Source organism: Haliotis rubra, unplaced genomic scaffold, assembly GCF_003918875.1.
Source record: "Haliotis rubra isolate DU_JTF1 unplaced genomic scaffold, ASM391887v1 Scf1310, whole genome shotgun sequence".
Taxonomy (NCBI): domain Eukaryota; kingdom Metazoa; phylum Mollusca; class Gastropoda; order Lepetellida; family Haliotidae; genus Haliotis; species Haliotis rubra.
The window spans coordinates 184,927-205,911 of NW_025765238.1; the positions used below are offsets into that span (position 1 = coordinate 184,927).

At 43.2% G+C, this 20,985-nt stretch overlaps 1 protein-coding gene across 3 annotated transcripts in view; it reads right to left on the reverse strand.

Annotated features, from left to right (window-relative positions):
* LOC124267459 (protein Wnt-1-like) overlaps positions 1-20,735 on the reverse strand; it is a 41,890-nt gene extending 21,155 nt beyond the window's left edge. The window contains exons 1-3 of one of the 3 annotated variants that reach the window (XM_046702378.1): positions 20,488-20,735; positions 19,317-20,091; positions 17,721-17,980 (exon numbers count right to left, since the gene is read on the reverse strand). In XM_046702378.1, coding sequence (XP_046558334.1) covers positions 17,721-17,980; positions 19,317-19,417 — 361 coding nt within the window. In that variant the 5' untranslated portion in view covers positions 19,418-20,091; positions 20,488-20,735. The other 2 variants (XM_046702380.1, XM_046702379.1) reach the window with 2 other exon arrangements.
* Between the last annotated feature and the right edge of the window lie 250 nt (positions 20,736-20,985).

Below are 20,985 nucleotides of genomic sequence, written 5' to 3' on the forward strand. Positions count from 1 at the left end.
TCTATAGTCACCTGGTTTGGATGCTGCCATGGAATGTATCTACAGTCACCTGGTTTGGATGCTGCCATGGAATGTATCTATAGTCACCTGGTTTGGATGCTGCCATGGAATGTATCTACAGTCACCTGGTTTGGATGCTGCCATGGAATGTATCTATAGTCACCTGGTTTGGATGCTGCCATGGAATGTATCTATAGTCACCTGGTTTGGATGCTGCCATGGAATGTATCTACAGTCACCTGGTTTGGATGGTGCCATGGAATGTATCTACAGTCACCTGGTTTGGATGCTGCCATGGAATGTATCTACAGTCACCTGGTGTGGATGGTGCCATGGAATGTATCTACAGTCACCTGGTGTGGATGCTGCCATGGAATGTATCTATAGTCACCTGGTTTGGATGGTGCCATGGAATGTATCTACAGACACCTGGTGTGGATGGTGCCATGGAATGTATCTATAGTCACCTGGTGTGGATGGTGCCATGGAATGTATCTACAGTCACCTGGTGTGGATGCTGCCATGGAATGTATCTACAGTCACCTGGTGTGGATGCTGCCATGGAATGTATCTATAGTCACCTGGTGTGGATGCTGCCATGGAATGTATCTACAGTCACCTGGTTTGGATGGTACCATGGAATGTATCTACAGTCACCTGGTTTGGATGCTGCCATGGAATGTATCTATAGTCACCTGGTTTGGATGCTGCCATGGAATGTATCTATAGTCACCTGGTTTGGATGCTGCCATGGAATGTATCTACAGTCACCTGGTGTGGATGCTGCAATGGAATGTATCTACAGTCACCCAGTTTGATGCTGCCATGGAATGTATCTACAGTCACCTGGTGTGGATGCTGCCATGGAATGTATCTACAGAATCACCTGGTTTTGGATGCTGCCATGGAATGTATCTATAGTCACCTGGTTTGGATGCTGCCATGGAATGTATCTACAGTCACCTGGTTTGGATGCTGCCATGGAATGTATCTATAGTCACCTGGTTTGGATGCTGCCATGGAATGTATCTACAGTCACCTGGTTTGGATGCTGCCATGGAATGTATCTATAGTCACCTGGTTTGGATGCTGCCATGGAATGTATCTATAGTCACCTGGTTTGGATGCTGCCATGGAATGTATCTACAGTCACCTGGTGTGGATGCTGCCATGGAATGTATCTACAGTCACCCAGTTTGGATGCTGCCATGGAATGTATCTACAGTCACCTGGTGTGGATGCTGCCATGGAATGTATCTACAGTCACCTGGTTTGGATGCTGCCATGGAATGTATCTATAGTCACCTGGTTTGGATGCTGCCATGGAATGTATCTACAGTCACCTGGTTTGGATGCTGCCATGGAATGTATCTATAGTCACCTGGTTTGGATGCTGCCATGGAATGTATCTACAGTCACCTGGTTTGGATGCTGCCATGGAATGTATCTATAGTCACCTGGTTTGGATGCTGCCATGGAATGTATCTATAGTCACCTGGTTTGGATGCTGCCATGGAATGTATCTACAGTCACCTGGTTTGGATGGTGCCATGGAATGTATCTACAGTCACCTGGTTTGGATGCTGCCATGGAATGTATCTATAGTCACCTGGTTTGGATGCTGCCATGGAATGTATCTACAGTCACCTGGTTTGGATGCTGCCATGGAATGTATCTATAGTCACCTGGTGTGGATGGTGCCATGGAATGTATCTACAGTCACCTGGTGTGGATGGTGCCATGGAATGTATCTACAGACACCTGGTGTGGATGGTGCCATGGAATGTATCTACAGTCACCTGGTTTGGATGGTGCCATGGAATGTATCTACAGTCACCTGGTGTGGATGGTGCCATGGAATGTATCTATAGTCACCTGGTTTGGATGCTGCCATGGAATGTATCTATAGTCACCTGGTTTGGATGGTGCCATGGAATGTATCTACAGTCACCTGGTTTGGATGGTGCCATGGAATGTATCTTCAGTCACCTGGTTTGGATGGTACCATGGAATGTATCTATAGTCACCTGGTTTGGATGCTGCCATGGAATGTATCTATAGTCACCTGGTTTGGATAGTGCCATGGAATGTATCTACAGTCACCTGGTTTGGATGCTGCCATGGAATGTATCTACAGTCACCTGGTGTGGATAGTACCATGGAATGTATCTATAGACACCTGGTTTGGATGGTGCCATGGAATGTATCTACAGTCACCTGGTTTGGATGGTGCCATGGAATGTATCTATAGTCACCTGGTTTGGATGCTGCCATGGAATGTATCTATAGTCACCTGGTTTGGATGGTGCCATGGAATGTATCTACAGACACCTGGTTTGGAAGCTGCCATGGAATGTATCTACAGACACCTGGTTTGGATGGTGCCATGGAATGTATCTATAGTCACCTGGTTTGGATGGTACCATGGAATGTATCTACAGACACCTGGTTTGGATGGTGCCATGGAATGTATCTATAGTCACCTGGTGTGGATGCTGCCATGGAATGTATCTACAGTCACCTGGTTTGGATGCTGCCATGGAATGTATCTATAGTCACCTGGTTTGGATGGTGCCATGGAATGTATCTACAGTCACCTGGTTTGGATGCTGCCATGGAATGTATCTATAGTCACCCGGTTTGGATGGTGCCATGGAATGTATCTACAGTCACCTGGTTTGGGTGGTGCCATGGAATGTATCTACAGTCACCTGGTTTGGATGGTGCCATGGAATGTATCTACAGTCACCTGGTTTGGATGGTGCCATGGAATGTATCTACAGTCACCTGGTTTGGATGCTGCCATGGAATGTATCTACAGTCACCTGGTTTGGATGGTGCCATGGGATGTATCTACAGTCACCTGGTTTGGATGGTGCCATGGGATGTATCTACAGTCACCTGGTTTGGATGGTGCCATGGGATGTATCTACAGTCACCTGGTTTGGATGCTGCCATGGAATGTATCTACAGTCAACTGGTTTGGATGGTACCATGGAATGTATCTACAGTCACCTGGTTTGGATGGTGCCATGGAATGTATCTACAGTCACCTGGTTTGGATGGTGCCATGGAATGTATCTACAGTCACCTGGTTTGGATGGTGCCATGGAATGTATATACAGTCACCTGGTTTGGATGGTGCCATGGGATGTATCTACAGTCACCTGGTTTGGATGGTGCCATGGAATGTATCTACAGTCACCTGGTTTGGATGGTGCCATGGAATGTATCTACAGTCACCTGGTTTGGATGGTGCCATGGGATGTATCTACAGTCACCTGGTTTGGATGGTGCCATGGAATGTATCTATAGTCACCGGGTTTGGTCACCGGGTTTGCCATGGAATGTATCTACAGTCACCTGGTTTGGATGGTGCCATGGAATGTATCTATAGTCACCTGGTGTGGATGGTACCATGGAATGTATCTATAGTCACCTGGTTTGGATGGTACCATGGAATGTATCTACAGTCACCTGGTTTGGATGGTGCATTGGAATGTATCTACAGTCACCTGGTTTGGATGGTGCCATGGAATGTATCTACAGACACCTGGTTTGGATGGTGCCATGGAATGTATTTACAGTCACCTGGTTTGGATGGTGCCATGGAATGTATCTACAGTCACCTTGTTTGGATGGTGCCATGGAATGTATCTATAGTCACCTGGTGTGGATGGTACCATGGAATGTATCTATAGTCACCTGGTTTGGATGGTACCATGGAATGTATCTACAGTCACCTGGTTTGGATGGTGCCATGGAATGTATCTACAGTCACCTGGTTTGGATGCTGCCATGGAATGTATCTACAGACACCTGGTTTGGATGGTGCCATGGGATGTATCTACAGTCACCTGGTTTGGATGGTGCCATGGAATGTATCTACAGTCACCTGGTTTGGATGGTGCCATGGAATGTATCTATAGTCACCTGGTGTGGATGGTACCATGGAATGTATCTATAGTCACCTGGTTTGGATGGTACCATGGAATGTATCTACAGTCACCTGGTTTGGATGGTGCATTGGAATGTATCTACAGTCACCTGGTTTGGATGGTGCCATGGAATGTATCTACAGACACCTGGTTTGGATGGTGCCATGGAATGTATCTACAGTCACCTGGTTTGGATGGTGCCATGGAATGTATCTACAGTCACCTGGTTTGGATGGTGCCATGGAATGTATCTATAGTCACCTGGTGTGGATGGTACCATGGAATGTATCTATAGTCACCTGGTTTGGATGGTACCATGGAATGTATCTACAGTCACCTGGTTTGGATGGTGCCATGGAATGTATCTACAGTCACCTGGTTTGGATGGTGCCATGGAATGTATCTACAGACACCTGGTTTGGATGGTGCCATGGGATGTATCTACAGTCACCTGGTTTGGATGGTGCCATGGAATGTATCTACAGTCACCTGGTTTGGATGGTGCCATGGAATGTATCTATAGTCACCTGGTGTGGATGGTACCATGGAATGTATCTATAGTCACCTGGTTTGGATGGTACAATGGAATGTATCTATAGTCACCTGGTTTGGATGGTGCCATGGAATGTATCTATAGTCACCTGGTTTGGATGGTGCCATGGAATGTATCTACAGACACCTGGTTTGGAAGCTGCCATGGAATGTATCTACAGACACCTGGTTTGGATGCTGCCATGGAATGTATCTATAGTCACCTGGTTTGGATGGTACCATGGAATGTATCTACAGACACCTGGTTTGGATGGTACCATGGAATGTATCTATAGTCACCTGGTTTGGATGCTGCCATGGAATGTATCTACAGTCACCTGGTTTGGATGCTGCCATGGAATGTATCTATAGTCACCTGGTTTGGATGCTGCCATGGAATGTATCTACAGTCACCTGGTTTGGATGCTGCCATGGAATGTATCTATAGTCACCCGGTTTGGATGGTGCCATGGAATGTATCTACAGTCACCTGGTTTGGATGGTGCCATGGAATGTATCTACAGTCACCTGGTTTGGATGCTGCCATGGAATGTATCTACAGTCACCTGGTTTGGATGGTGCCATGGAATGTATCTACAGTCACCTGGTTTGGATGGTGCCATGGAATGTATCTACAGTCACCTGGTTTGGATGGTGGCATGGAATGTATCTACAGTCACCTGGTTTGGATGGTGCCATGGGATGTATCTACAGTCACCTGGTTTGGATGGTGCCATGGAATGTATCTACAGTCACCTGGTTTGGATGGTGCCATGGGATGTATCTACAGTCACCTGGTTTGGATGGTGCCATGGGATGTATCTACAGTCACCTGGTTTGGATGGTGCCATGGAATGTATCTACAGTCACCTGGTTTGGATGGTGCCATGGAATGTATCTACAGACACCTGGTTTGGATGGTGCCATGGAATGTATCTATAGTCACCTGGTTTGGATGGTGCCATGGAATGTATCTACAGTCACCTTGTTTGGATGGTGCCATGGAATGTATCTATAGTCACCTGGTTTGGATGCTGCCATGGAATGTATCTACAGTCACCTGGCTTGGATGCTGCCATGGAATGTATCTATAGTCACCCGGTTTGGATGGTGCCATGGAATGTATCTACAGTCACCTGGTTTGGATGGTGCCATGGAATGTATCTACAGTCACCTGGTTTGGATGGTGCCATGGAATGTATCTACAGTCACCTGGTTTGGATGGTGCCATGGAATGTATCTACAGTCACCTGGTTTGGATGGTGCCATGGAATGTATCTACAGTCACCTGGTTTGGATGTTGCCATGGAATGTATCTACAGTCACCTGGTTTGGATGGTGCCATGGGATGTATCTACAGTCACCTGGTTTGGATGGTGCCATGGAATGTATCTACAGTTACCTGGTTTGGATGGTGCCATGGGATGTATCTACAGTCACCTGGTTTGGATGGTGCCATGGGATGTATCTACAGTCACCTGGTTTGGATGGTGCCATGCCATGGAATGTATCTACAGTCACCTGGTTTGGATGGTACCATGGAATGTATCTATAGTCACCTGGTTTGGATGGTACCATGGAATGTATCTACAGTCACCTGGTTTGGATGGTGCCATGGAATGTATCTACAGTCACCTGGTTTGGATGGTGCCATGGAATGTATCTACAGACACCTGGTTTGGATGGTGCCATGGGATGTATCTACAGTCACCTGGTTTGGATGCTGCCATGGAATGTATCTACAGTCACCTGGTTTGGATGGTACCATGGAATGTATCTATAGTCACCTGGTTTGGATGGTACCATGGAATGTATCTACAGTCACCTGGTTTGGATGGTGCCATGGAATGTATCTACAGTCACCTGGTTTGGATGGTGCCATGGAATGTATCTACAGTCACCTGGTTTGGATGGTGCCATGGAATGTATCTACAGTCACCTGGTTTGGATGGTGCCATGGAATGTATCTACAGTCACCTGGTTTGGATGGTGCCATGGGTATCTACAGTCATGGTATGGTCATGGAATGTATCAGTCACCTGGTTTGGATGGTAGTCACCTGGTGTGGATGGACCATGTATCTATAGTCACCTGGTTTGGATGGTACCATGGAATGTATCTACAGTCACCTGGTTTGGATGGTGCCATGGAATGTATCTACAGTCACCTGGTTTGGATGCTGCCATGGAATGTATCTACAGACACCTGGTTTGGATGGTGCCATGGGATGTATCTACAGTCACCTGGTTTGGATGGTGCCATGGAATGTATCTACAGTCACCTGGTTTGGATGGTGCCATGGAATGTATCTATAGTCACCTGGTGTGGATGGTACCATGGAATGTATCTATAGTCACCTGGTTTGGATGGTACCATGGAATGTATCTACAGTCACCTGGTTTGGATGGTGCATTGGAATGTATCTACAGTCACCTGGTTTGGATGGTGCCATGGAATGTATCTACAGACACCTGGTTTGGATGGTGCCATGGAATGTATCTACAGTCACCTGGTTTGGATGGTGCCATGGAATGTATCTACAGTCACCTGGTTTGGATGGTGCCATGGAATGTATCTATAGTCACCTGGTGTGGATGGTACCATGGAATGTATCTATAGTCACCTGGTTTGGATGGTACCATGGAATGTATCTACAGTCACCTGGTTTGGATGGTGCCATGGAATGTATCTACAGTCACCTGGTTTGGATGGTGCCATGGAATGTATCTACAGACACCTGGTTTGGATGGTGCCATGGGATGTATCTACAGTCACCTGGTTTGGATGGTGCCATGGAATGTATCTACAGTCACCTGGTTTGGATGGTGCCATGGAATGTATCTATAGTCACCTGGTGTGGATGGTACCATGGAATGTATCTATAGTCACCTGGTTTGGATGGTACAATGGAATGTATCTACAGTCACCTGGTTTGGATGGTGCCATGGAATGTATCTATAGTTACCTGGTTTGGATGGTGCCATGGAATGTATCTACAGACACCTGGTTTGGAAGCTGCCATGGAATGTATCTACAGACACCTGGTTTGGATGCTGCCATGGAATGTATCTATAGTCACCTGGTTTGGATGGTACCATGGAATGTATCTACAGACACCTGGTTTGGATGGTACCATGGAATGTATCTATAGTCACCTGGTTTGGATGCTGCCATGGAATGTATCTACAGTCACCTGGTTTGGATGGTGCCATGGAATGTATCTATAGTCACCTGGTTTGGATGGTGCCATGGGATGTATCTACAGTCACCTGGTTTGGATGGTGCCATGGAATGTATCTACAGTCACCTGGTTTGGATGGTGCCATGGAATGTATCTACAGTCACCTGGTTTGGATGGTGCCATGGAATGTATCTACAGTCACCTGGTTTGGATGGTGCCATGGAATGTATCTACAGTCACCTGGTTTGGATGGTGCCATGGAATGTATCTACAGTCACCTGGTTTGGATGCTGCCATGGAATGTATCTATAGTCACCTGGTGTGGATTGTACCATGGAATGTATCTATAGTCACCTGGTATGGATGGTACCATGGAATGTATCTACAGTCACCTGGTTTGGACGGTGCCATGGAATGTATCTACAGACACCTGGTTTGGATGGTGCCATGGGATGTATCTACAGTCACCTGGTTTGGATGGTGCCATGGAATGTATCTACAGTCACCTGGTTTGGATGGTGCCATGGAATGTATCTACAGACACCTGGTTTGGATTGTGCCATGGAATGTATCTATAGTCACCTGGTTTGGATGGTGCCATGGAATGTATCTACAGACACCTGGTTTGGATGGTGCCATGGAATGTATCTATAGTCACCTGGTTTGGATGGTGCCATGGAATGTATCTACAGTCACCTGGTTTGGATGCTGCCATGGAATGTATCTACAGTCACCTGGTTTGGATGGTGCCATGGAATGTATCTACAGACACCTGGTTTGGATGGTGCCATGGAATGTTTCTATAGCCACCTGGTTTGGATGGTGCCATGGAATGTATCTATAGTCACCTGGTGTGGATGGTACCATGGAATGTATCTACAGTCACCTGGTTTGGATGGTGCCATGGAATGTATATATAGCCACCTGGTTTGGATGGTGCCATGGAATGTATCTATAGTCACCTGGTGTGGATGGTACCATGGAATGTATCTACAGACACCTGGTTTGGATGGTGCCATGGAATGTATCTACAGTCACCTGGTTTGGATGGTGCCATGGAATGTATCTATAGTCACCTGGTTTGGATGGTACCATGGAATGTATCTACAGACACCTGGTTTGGATGGTGCCATGGAATGTATCTACAGTCACCTGGTTTGGATGGTGCCATGGAATGTATCTACAGTCACCTGGTTTGGATGGTACCATGGAATGTATCTACAGTCACCTGGTTTGGATGGTGCCTTGGAATGTATCTATAGTCACCTGGTTTGGATGGTACCATGGAATGTATCTATAGTCACCTGGTATGGATGGTGCCATGGGATGTATCTATAGTCACCTGGTTTGGATGGTGCCATGGAATGTATCTACAGACACCTGGTTTGGATGGTGCCATGGAATGTATCTATAGTCACCTGGTTTGGATGGTACCATGGAATGTATCTATAGTCACCTGGTTTGGATGGTGCCATGGGATGTATCTATAGTCACCTGGTATGGATGGTGCCATGGGATGTATCTACAGACACCTGTTTTGGATGGTGCCATGGAATGTATCTACAGTCACCTGGTTTGGATGGTGCCATGGAATGTATCTATAGTCACCTGGTTTGGATGGTGCCATGGAATGTATCTATAGTCACCTGGTTTGGATGGTACCATGGAATGTATCTACAGACACCTGGTTTGGATGTTGCCATGGAATGTATCTATAGTCACCTTGTTTGGATGGTGCCATGGAATGTATCTACAGTCACCTGGTTTGGATGTTGCCATGGAATGTATCTATAGTCACCTGGTTTGGATGGTGCCATGGTATGTATCTACAGACACCTGCTTTGGATGGTGCCATGTGACGCAGGTATGTGGCAAGCTACAGAGTGGCCTTAACGGACTGTCACATTGGGTATATCTGTGTCATGTTAAGTACACCAAACTCATGGTCTCTTTTTTCTTTGGGTGGTTTCTCGCACACTGAGCCTGGGGTGCCTGTCCCCACGATCGATAATGATGGCTAACCCGTTTCTTACTGTTCATACTGGTCTGAAACGGGAGTTTTGACATTAAATTATATTGATATTAAATATGCAGATGAAGATTTTAAGACAAATTTTTTCTTAGTATTTATATGCGTCTGCAGCTGTTCGCGTCTATGAAGGGGCGTTGGGGTAGCCTAGTGGTTAAAGCGTTGGCTCGTCACGCCGAAGACCCGGGTTCGAATCCCCACATGGGCACAATGTGTGAAGCCCATTTCTGGTGTCCCCCGCTGTGATGTTGCTGGAATATTGCTAAAAGCGGCGTAAAACTAAACTCAGACAAAACTTTATGTCCACAAAACAGCTCCATTTAAAACCTAAACATTGCATAGTCCTCGTTTTCACATATGGATACATTATACGCTTACGCGCCAACACTATATATTACGTGGCCTGTATCAAAAATGTTACAAGCGGGCTTTGATGATGGAATATACGTGATATACAGGTATGTTAGTTAGATACATTCCATGGCACCATCCAAACCAGGTGACTATAGATACATTCCATGGCACAATGACTTGGGTGTGTACGTTACACAACCGCGGATACAGCTTTTTGAGAAAGGGGAGGGGGGGGGCGGTGCACAGTTCATTTTTCCCCGTTTTCACGAGCGTTTCAATGGTCGTTTAATAAACTTTCAGGACAAGATGGGAGGATCCGCCTATCTAACATTTAGACTAAGCAAATCCTTTGCCCGAAGGTGTGTGTATGTGTGTGCGTGTGCGTGCGTGTGCGTGCGTGTGCGTGCGTGTGTAGTGTATGTATCGATCCTGCTGTATAAATGGAGCTGATGGCATGCTAAGGAACACCGGAGGTAAATCTATTGTGTGTGCGTAAAGGTGAAAACGCAATAGCACCTCGCTGGCTCACGCCAGACCAAACGTAGGCGTGTACAAACTACAGCCCCGCCTACTGAGGACGAACATCTGACTTGTCGGTTTTCGAAAACTGGGCGTTAAGGTATGGACTGTTATTCAAATGAAGATAGTTGTGAAAATGATGGATATTATGTCAGTGAAATTAATTAAGTTAGTCATAGCGACAACAATATCCTGCCCAGTCTGTACACCAGCTTCAATCGATAACCCACACAAACTAATAGACTTTACAGAGCTAACTGGTAGTCGTTTTTCAACCTTCTCCCGTACTTAAGTGTTATTTTATTGGCGTGACATCCTGGGAAAATGGTCACCTTCAGTAGAGTGCATTTAGGAGTATCTTGGAGGTCTTCACTCAATAGTGATTACAGTCATGTTTATGTTCGTTCTAAAATTACATTTCACTTGCGATGTGGTTGCAGCTGTTAAGTTAAATAAGTGCATTGATACTTCATTTGAACTGACAGAGTTGGAAGTTAGTCCCCGAGGCCGGGGTACAGGTAGTCAGGCAGTAGCTCATTTCCTGGGCTCAAGTATCATAATCTACTCATGATCGTCACACAATGACTGTACCTCCGGAAACATGCGCATTGGTATATCCGGAATATATTGATCATCATCGTAGGTAGAACTATTGTCACTGTTGCAAATATTACTATAAGGATATGGACTAATTATCATCGTACACAGAGCAACTGCCTGGAATGTCAGCAGTACGGTCAGTCACGTACAAATTATCCCCGTACACAGAGCGACTGTCAGGAAGGTCTACTCCCATTTGTGAGAACTCCCAGTTATGAGACTCCCAGTTATGAGACAGTGGAGTAGGTAATTAACAACGAAAACACACCATACTCCCCTGTCTGATAGAATGGATTCACCCTAGCTAATTACTGATTTGCTATGTAACTGAATCTTGTGGAGGTAACTTAATGAAACTTTATAAGATAAATTGATTAACATACTCAGGTAAATGTCTTTAATAATTAAACACTTTGTGTAGGTAACTTCGTGATCAAAGAGAAATTAATTTACCTACTCAGATTTACTCCGTCTCCGAAACTACAAGCTATAGTTTAAGAAATAACTCTGAAAAAACTCTGAAATTTACAGTCGAAATGCTCCGTATGCCAAACCCTTTCTACCCGACACAATAAATTTATGGAATGCCCTACCAAATTCCAAAGAGTCATGCAGTCTCAAAGAATCTTAAAACCTAATTACAAAAACCGAAAACAAGATTTATATTGATCTTAATTATGGCTCTTGTTTTTGTCAAATCGTTCATTGCTGCCTCGGATCTAGCGACCCAAATGCCGATAAGTATAACAGACATTTAATAGACAGTGCATGTTGCTCTTGTGGATATCAACTACCCGTTATAACCTGGATAATTTTTTTAACGGAAACAAAGAATTTACTCCTTGTGTAAACTAGAAAATAGTTGAACTGTCGACGATTATATCATCAAGACACAACCTTAAAAAATTTTCACAGGGAATTACTGAACCTTCTCGTGATTGATTTATATTCCTACAATAGCTTGTTAGACACACACAACTGTAAGTCTCTAATGATGACTACTTAGAGAATAGTTGTATTTGATGTAATCTGTATATATTTATATGTACTTAAAAATATATTTATGCAATAGTCAATATCGATGACGTCACATCCTCCATTTCATTTTATATTTTATGTTGCATGGGAGCGGTGTTAACATAAGCAGTAATACTTCACAAATACCAATTCATTTTCATAAATAATAATAAAATATGTTTAAACCAAATGACTTTCAAACTTCATAATAGTCAATAAAAATGTGTTATCATAATTACATATTCTTCTGAATAAATAAAATATTCAATGAACTATTTCTTCTGTGTAAATATAATCTTTGATAATCTATTTCATTAATCAATTCATCAATGAACTATGCCTCCTGTGGGTACTGGGTTGGGCTGATCCCACTTTCATTGTAGGGATGTGGAAACACCACCTATGTGCACTGAACAATTAATTAATGAGTCTCACAACTGGGAGTTCTTACAAATCGGAGGACACCGTCAGGAATGCCAGTACTACGGTCAGTGACACACTAATTATCCCCGTACACAGAGCGACTGTCAGGAATGCCATTACTACGGTCAGTGACACACTAATTATCCCCGTACACAGAGCGACTGTCAGGAATGCCAGTTCTGCGGACAGTGACACACTGGTTATCCCCGTACACAGAGCGACTGTCAGGATTGCCAGTACTACGGTCAGTGACACACTAATTATCCCCGTACACAGAGCGACTGTCAGGAATGCCAGTACTACGGTCAGTGACACACCAATTATCCCCGTACACAGAGCGACTGTCAGGAATGCCAGTACTGCGGTCAGTGACAAACCAATTATCCCCGTACACAGAGCGGCTGTCAGGAATGCCAGTACTACGGTCAGTGACACACCAATTATCCCCGTACTCAGAGCGACTGTCAGGAATGCCAGTACTACGGTCAGTGACACACCAATTATCCCCGTACACAGAGCGACTGTCAGGAATGCCAGTACTACGGACAGTGACAAACCAATTATCCCCATACACAGAGCGACTGTCAGGAATGCCAGTACTACGGTCAGTAACACACCAATTATCCCCGTACACAGAGCGACTGTCAGAAATGCCAGTACTACGGTCAGTGACACACTGGTTATCCCCTTACACAGAGCGACTGTCAGGAATGCCAGTACTACGGTCAGTGACACACCAATTATCCCCGTACACAGAGCGACTGTCAGGAATGCCAGTACTACGGACAGTGACAAACCAATTATCCCCGTACACAGAGCGACTGTCAGGAATGCCAGTACTACGGTCAGTGACACACCAATTATCCCCGTACACAGAGCGACTGTCAGGAATGCCAGTACTACGGACAGTGACAAACCAATTATCCCCGTACACAGAGCGACTGTCAGGAATGCCAGCAGTACGGTCAGTGACACACTAATTACCGTACACAGAGACCGCCTCCGTGGTGTAGTGGTTAGAACGTCCGCCCGGAGAGCAGAAGGTCGCGGGTTCGATCCCCGACCGCGTCATACCAAAAGACGTTTAAATATGGTACTTGCTGGTCCCTGCCTGGCGCTCGGCAATACAATGTGTCTGAGTGAGGTATTCATGCTTCACTGCGGCATGGTTTCTCAGTGGGCTAGAACTATAAAACCAGCTTAAGTCTGGGCTAGTACAAGCAGCCGCACATACACATACACACGCATGCAGGTCGTCATATGAGCGAAATATTCTCAAGCACGACGTTAAACCCAATTTCACCTCACCTCACCGTACACAGACTGTCAGGAAAGCCAGCACTCCGGTCAGTGACAACAAATTATGCCCGTACAGAGAGCGACTGTCAGGAATGCCAGTATTGATACTACTTATAATCACTGTACACAGATATACGGGACACTGTATACGTACATGGAGGTTTCGTATGAGACTGCACTGTACCAATTGCAAATATTTTACTGCAGTTTCATTACATATTATTGTAATATCCCGTACCTTGCGAGAATTTGAGACGGTGGAATAACTCACTCTCGAACGCTCCATTTAGACATATATCAACGTCAGACATCTAAATATTAAGAGTGCAAAACATTTATGACATTTTCTTAATTGAATACATTTTATAAATATCAAAGCGGGAGCACATATTACTAATGTTGCCTTTTTGTCAACAGTTTAAGCAAGTTTTCTGCATTTTTGTAGGCATCAAATATCAAGCTATAGACAGTGCAAGAATGGTGTAATTGTTTATGCTTGAATATCTATGCAGTAGCATGTCGGGCACAATGCTCTGGACAACAGTAAGTATAGTGAACAACGAAAAGAATAACATTTATAAAACAGGTGCCACTTTGATTCATGCTTGCGTGTTAGTTTCGGCAGAACCAGGAGGGTGGTAACAGTGGAGGATTCGAAAACAAAATATCATTTAGTAGCATTTAGGACAAACTATTGCATATTCGCACAATAGGCCTGAACACAAAGTGGCGAACCTCGTCGACAGTAGGCTAGATTCTGTAAGTAAGCAGATATATGTCGGTGCCGGCTGCGTGTCCACAATATTGTTATAACCACTTGTAAGTACTTACACTGCATCTATAACAGTCTAAACAAACAAGACCTTACTGGGATAGTGGCTATAGAGTTAATCAAACAACAAGTTACTCTCTATTCATTGAAGTAGTCAATAACATATATTCCTTGGATATTCAACTTCTGTATTGCAAGAAACTATCCATAGAACCTACATTTTCACAACTCCTAAAATGCCTCTCAAAGAAATATATTCCTACAGATCCATACTGAGCTTCAGGACCAATTGTCAGAATCAAGTTTATTTAAAAAAACTACAGCGACTAATTTATAACAGGGCCCGATGTCTGGGACTGCCCCCAAAGTGCCTCGGGCACAAGTGTTTTGTCCCACCAAATCGCGCAAAGGAATCTTTGTTTAATACTGTTAACATTTTCTTCCTGAGGCATTTCGAGCGAATATTTGTCTTCATGGACCACTGCTTGTCCATGTGTGTCATGTGAATGAAAGATTTGTACCTATTAGATCGATTCTCACCTGTCAGCTCAGCTGCACACAAATCACGATTCCTTTAAATGCGATGTGAAATGCGCCTGTGAAGAAGGTACTAACACTGTTGGACACCTGATAACAACCACTGTTAACATTGGAAAAGGACAGACATCAATATAAATTATAGGAATAATTTGAAAGTCTTTTTATTTGGATTTCCGATACAAACTAATTCAATGACTGTAATCAAAATAACTAGTCTTATGCATACCTTGTATTTGTCCTTTAGAAATTAGTACAAACGTGAAATCATCTATTTACAAGTTGCATACACACTGCGTTTGATATTCATCATTTATGAACACGCATGTACACGAACACTGATTGATAGAAGAGAGCCTTCACATATTTTAATGCGATGTTGAACATCTCTAAATCTGTACCCTCCAGCAGCTGCAACATGCGGGACGTAAGTGTTATATATTAAACATCATGGTTAAAGGCGGCCTTTCAATATTACAGGAAGTTGATCAAGACAGATGTGTTTCGGAATCTTCTGTCTGGAATCGTTTGCTCGTATATGGGGGATCTTGCGTCTGTGTCGAAAATATATATTTGTATTTGGAAGTTAGACTTTTTCTGTGTGATGAATCGTTTGTCAGGTTTTACATATGAAATTCTCTGTGGTCCTACACCTACAGCCAAATAGGAATTCTGTAAAGAAAATTTATTCAACAAAATTGAACCCACCGGGTGAACTCAATCAAACAATAGGTTGTCGTGATGTCGGGTATGAAGAAAACTAGCTGTTACTTTCGTTTCTTCAGAGTCCATCGGATCGTGGGCATGATTTGCACTGAGTAAATGCTGTATCAATTACTGCCGCCCCTCCCTACCGAACTGTCCCTGTGTGAGGGGAATGCATGCGATCTGTATGTTTGACGGGGATTACAGTCTGGCTCTCCCTGCAATGTTTACTCACACTGTCTGTCTCCCGCCTTGCCATCGGCCAACACCCCGTACAAGCAACCTTTTTCCAGTAAATAATACCCACTATACTCAATATCCAAAACAAAAGGACGTGACTAACACCCAAACTTAATCAACTCTAAACAAAACGAAGCACTGCTTTAATTCAGGAGTGAGTATTGTCAAGCAACAAATGATAGAACATAGTAGCGGAGGTAGTGTTCGCGTTAATCGACGGACTTCTACATCTTAAACTGACTAAAGAGAGGCACCTCTTTCATACGCGGAATGACGTTAACCATAGTGCCAGTAGTATTCCATTCCAGCACATCTGTTATGTGCCATATGAGACTGCAGCGTTACATACACCGATATATATCAGCTCCACGTGATAATGTGCATGTACCTACATCCTTTATGTAATTTTAAAATATAAGTCTTTCCAACACATGTGTTGTTTTGTTTCCGATGCTTTCACTGAACCTGTTGTCGCATTCGACAATGTGCGACAAGCATCGAAAACAAAATATAATTTTATAACAATTAAATGGCATACTGAAATCTCCTTTATGTTGCAGATATTATTTCCTCTCTGGGTACAGGGTGGTCATGTCCGTAAAGTCAAAATTAATATACGCTAAACAAAAAAATTGGTATTGATAATATCCTTTATATTTTAAGTTCTACAGCCTTTGATATGTCTCGGAGTGACAACATGACCTTTTAGCCTGTAATGATATTTACAGGAAAGAGTAAAACACACTACAGACGTTCAAAAGAGTACAGAAGGTTTTAGAATAATTATATGTTATATAGTAGGAAGATTTGACTGTACCCACGGTTTTTTTTAAACCACTAGATACGATATACATAATACGAGGATGTCGTCGACTGCACCTCAGTGTAAAAGAAGCAGTAAGTGGTTAAATGGCTAATATAATATTACTTCGGAAGTAACGAACAACACAACCAGTATCTGTACATACGTATATCACTATACCGGTAGTGGTGTATGTATCAGTTATGTATTCAACAAAAGGCACCTGCTCAACCAACGTGGGAGACTGTCAAACTACCAGATTCAGTATTTTCGCTAAATCAATGTTAACTACCTGTTATACTCGTGGGTGTAACTATATCAATGTGTGTTGCCACAAGTGGAGCCATATTATGTTAGACTTAAACTTATACATCAAGAAACTGGAGTGAGGCCGTGTTGGTCGTCAACGAATGTTTGATTACCATAATATTAATATCATCTGCATGCAGGTCAAGCTAGTCTTGCATGTATATTACCAGAACATGAGTATGTAAGTATGTGCCACTGCATATCATGGACATATCTCCCTGTAATCTCGCTCATCACACATGTTAAACGTTCTGGAGTTCCCTTTATGATAACAGATCAGCGTATATGAAAGAACAGAAAGTTTAAGTCGTAATAAAACAGGTGCATGCACCTAAGGCAAATGGTACTCTACTGAGTATAACTTTCACCGATTTCCTGTGCGCTATGAGTATTGGCATCCACAGCAAAGCACCAATGCTCCATCCAGTGTGAAGAGAAACAAGCCCCTGAACATAATTACTTACCTTTTTGGAGGATTTTTCCAAATATTGAACCACCATGTCCATCTGCAAATGTTGGGCAGTTCCATCTTCTATTTCTGAATTGGTACTGGCATTCCTTGATGGCGAGTTTGGCCCCCTTTACAACAGCCATGATGGCCCCCGGGTTGCGGGTCACAAGACGACGCTGTCGTTTGTTGAGGGGCAGGAGACTTGGGTTGTTGTATAACCTTGTTACAGATGACCGCAAATCATTTGATCGTTCTCCGAGCTTCGCCAGTGACCTGTAGTCATATGAAACAATAAGTTGGTGTGTGGCCATATATCTCCATCAATACATCCGTGTCAGTCTCACTGTCATTTACTTTGGGAGGCAGTGAATATAGTGTAACATAACAACTATCTTGTTTTTTATGTTCAATGCTCTCAATGTGTGATTGCTTGCCTAGGAAATATGTTACTATTGTAAGTGCGTGTAGGAAAATCCATTTTGGAATACAACCAGCATATGATCCCTTCATACCCTATATAATGTATACAACTTACATGTAATACCTTTATACCACTGAATAGTACAATTGCATAACAGTGCGAACGAATTCACCTCAAAACGGTACAAAGTGACGTGAAAATTTTAGAAATGCACTATGCGTAATACCTGTTTCTTGCCAATGTATGCCTACATAGTGATGGAGAGATAATTTGTAGATAGGGATGCTTCCTGGATGTTACAGTGTGAGCCAGTACACCGGTAATGCTATGCGAAATGCATATATCGATTAGGTTTTTAAATCAATATCACTATATGAAATTACTAAACATGTCAACATATATTCACGGTAAGTATCACATCAACTATCTCATGTCTAGCTACGTTCATAACGCATGAACAAGGTTATGATTACGACCGACAATTCCATTTATTCCCATAAACGAAGTGTTGTTTTTTCAATCAAATGTTAAAATGCTAAGTTCAAAAGGACTATATAATCCATTTACGTTTGTAAATTAAATCTATTCCAGGTAATGTGAAAATTTTCTTCGTTCTTTGCACAGGCGAATTTAACAGAAGCCAAAGTGAAAGGGACAAGACTTTAATGCGTCAATTACAGCAGCCCTGAAAAGATCAAAGGGTAGGTAAAATGTAGATTTTATGAAAATAGTCACGGATGGTTGAATACTTGAAAGCCGGGATAATTGGCAATAAGTGAATTGAGATTTTATAGGGACCATATTAAACAACTTGCTCTCTGAGCTGCGTCGCAAACACATATTTAGAATGTTTTCATTTTTCTCAAGTCAGAAGAATTTTATTATTCATCATTTGTGTATGATATATACATCGACTGATAAGACATACAAATCTTCAAATGTAATTCCAAAACTACAACGATGATAGAATACGGATCAAGCAACAAATAAAATGTTTGTCGTTGGTACAATTAAAAAACGCTGACTAAAATAAACGTATAGATCATTTCTTACCTGCTGATGTTACACAAAAATTTCTATACTTCTTTTCAACCAAATAACAGCATATTTTGAATAATGTGTTTCAATCAATGCAGTGTTAAACACGTGTGTGCACTGTGAATTATCGGATGTGTAAAGTTCACTTACCACCACTGAATTCCTTTCATTCGTCCCTTGTGTCTGCCCTTCTTACACTCCGATATTTCGTTGAATATTAACACAAGTAAGATGAACCACACTTGTCGCATTTTCTTGTACTCATGTATATGTATCACATATGTGAGGCTACGCTGCCTCAGGCCGCAAGTCTACATCCAATATACATATATTCAAACTAAATTCTACTTGTTGTCTTCGGACGCAGAAATCCAATGTGCAAAAACAAAGAAATATTTCCAATTTAAGAAACCTTTGGAATTCGAAGGCCATATTCTTTCCGAGTGTTTGTGTAAATTACTCGGCCATGTTGCCAGAGTGTCGCTTCGTAATATAGACATAAGATTTGCTTGTAATCAAATTTCGATTGGAAACGCTCCCCAAGAGTCTTTCTTGTATTTGTCAGGTTTTGACCCAAAGTGAGACTTTTCCTAACAATTACCTCTCGGCAATATCAGTCGAGACCACTTGTCGCCTGTCATTAAACCACTGGCAGTCCTTTCTCCGTCGTCGCGTACACTTGGTCATTATTGAGACAGTGCTAGATGGCCCACACCATAGTCGCACACTTTAAAACGGGTACTATAATGTTGAGTGCCTAGCTCTAAAATTGATCTCAAAATTTGTGTCGTAGCGTCTGTGTTTGTGGTTGCTTTCCCGTCACAGTAGAGTGGTTGATTACAGAGGGCAGACCCGACTCTCCTTGTCTTTCTCTTCATATGCTGGTTCAGGTTCGGCACACCTCCAGTGGCTCACACAAGGGTTCCTACCAATAAGCCAAAGTCACTGAACAGTCTCCTACACCCTGTATCCAGATGCATCCTATCACAACCTGTCGATGTTCATGTGATGAGTGGTCACCGATACGAGGCTTGGTTTGGGTGAAGACGCGTCTTCAATATGTCTCATACTGGGAACGGCGTAAACTACGTTTAATTATTCCTCCGGGTGACATGTATGTTAGACAGGTCAAGAGTCGATTCTCCCCTCAGGCATGATCAAAGTGATATCAGTTTTGATACAGAGATACTTAGGAAATTCGACAGACCCATTACTAATTCATCAAGGGTTTTTGTCGTTAAACTTCCCAAAAGCAGTTGAGGAATGCCTTTTGTGAGACAATACATTCCTGTGATTAAGTTGAGAAAGTTGTAACACTCACATCATGCGATGTAGTCGGGATTATTGCCGTCCCCGCCTCCAGCCCCGCATCACTTGTCTTCTGTGTCGGCTATGAAGAAGGCATTGTTAATTACTACTGCAATTGACTTAAGGTATAAGAAATATGTATTGGTTGCAACTATTACCATATATATTTAAGAGAGGGCTAGAGGGATTCGCTCGCAGCACAATTTGCGGAGATCGTTGCTTAACGTTCAAATAAGCCGACTGTAGATGACGATATCGCGAGGAATTATCGCGAGCTGTTTGCACACAGCCACGGCAAACCGCTTTGATGTTCAAGCCTCGCACTTAAAGCCAACCCTTTATGACTCGCGTGCTATTTATTACTAAAATTCGAAATAAGGCAGTTTTCCAGAAAGCCTTTGAATTGTCTTTCATATCTTGCAATTATATTCATTAAGCACGTTACCAGCAGCTCCCTAACGGAACTCCAGTTCTAGCCCGAGTTACAGTCACGACACCAACTCGGCTTCAC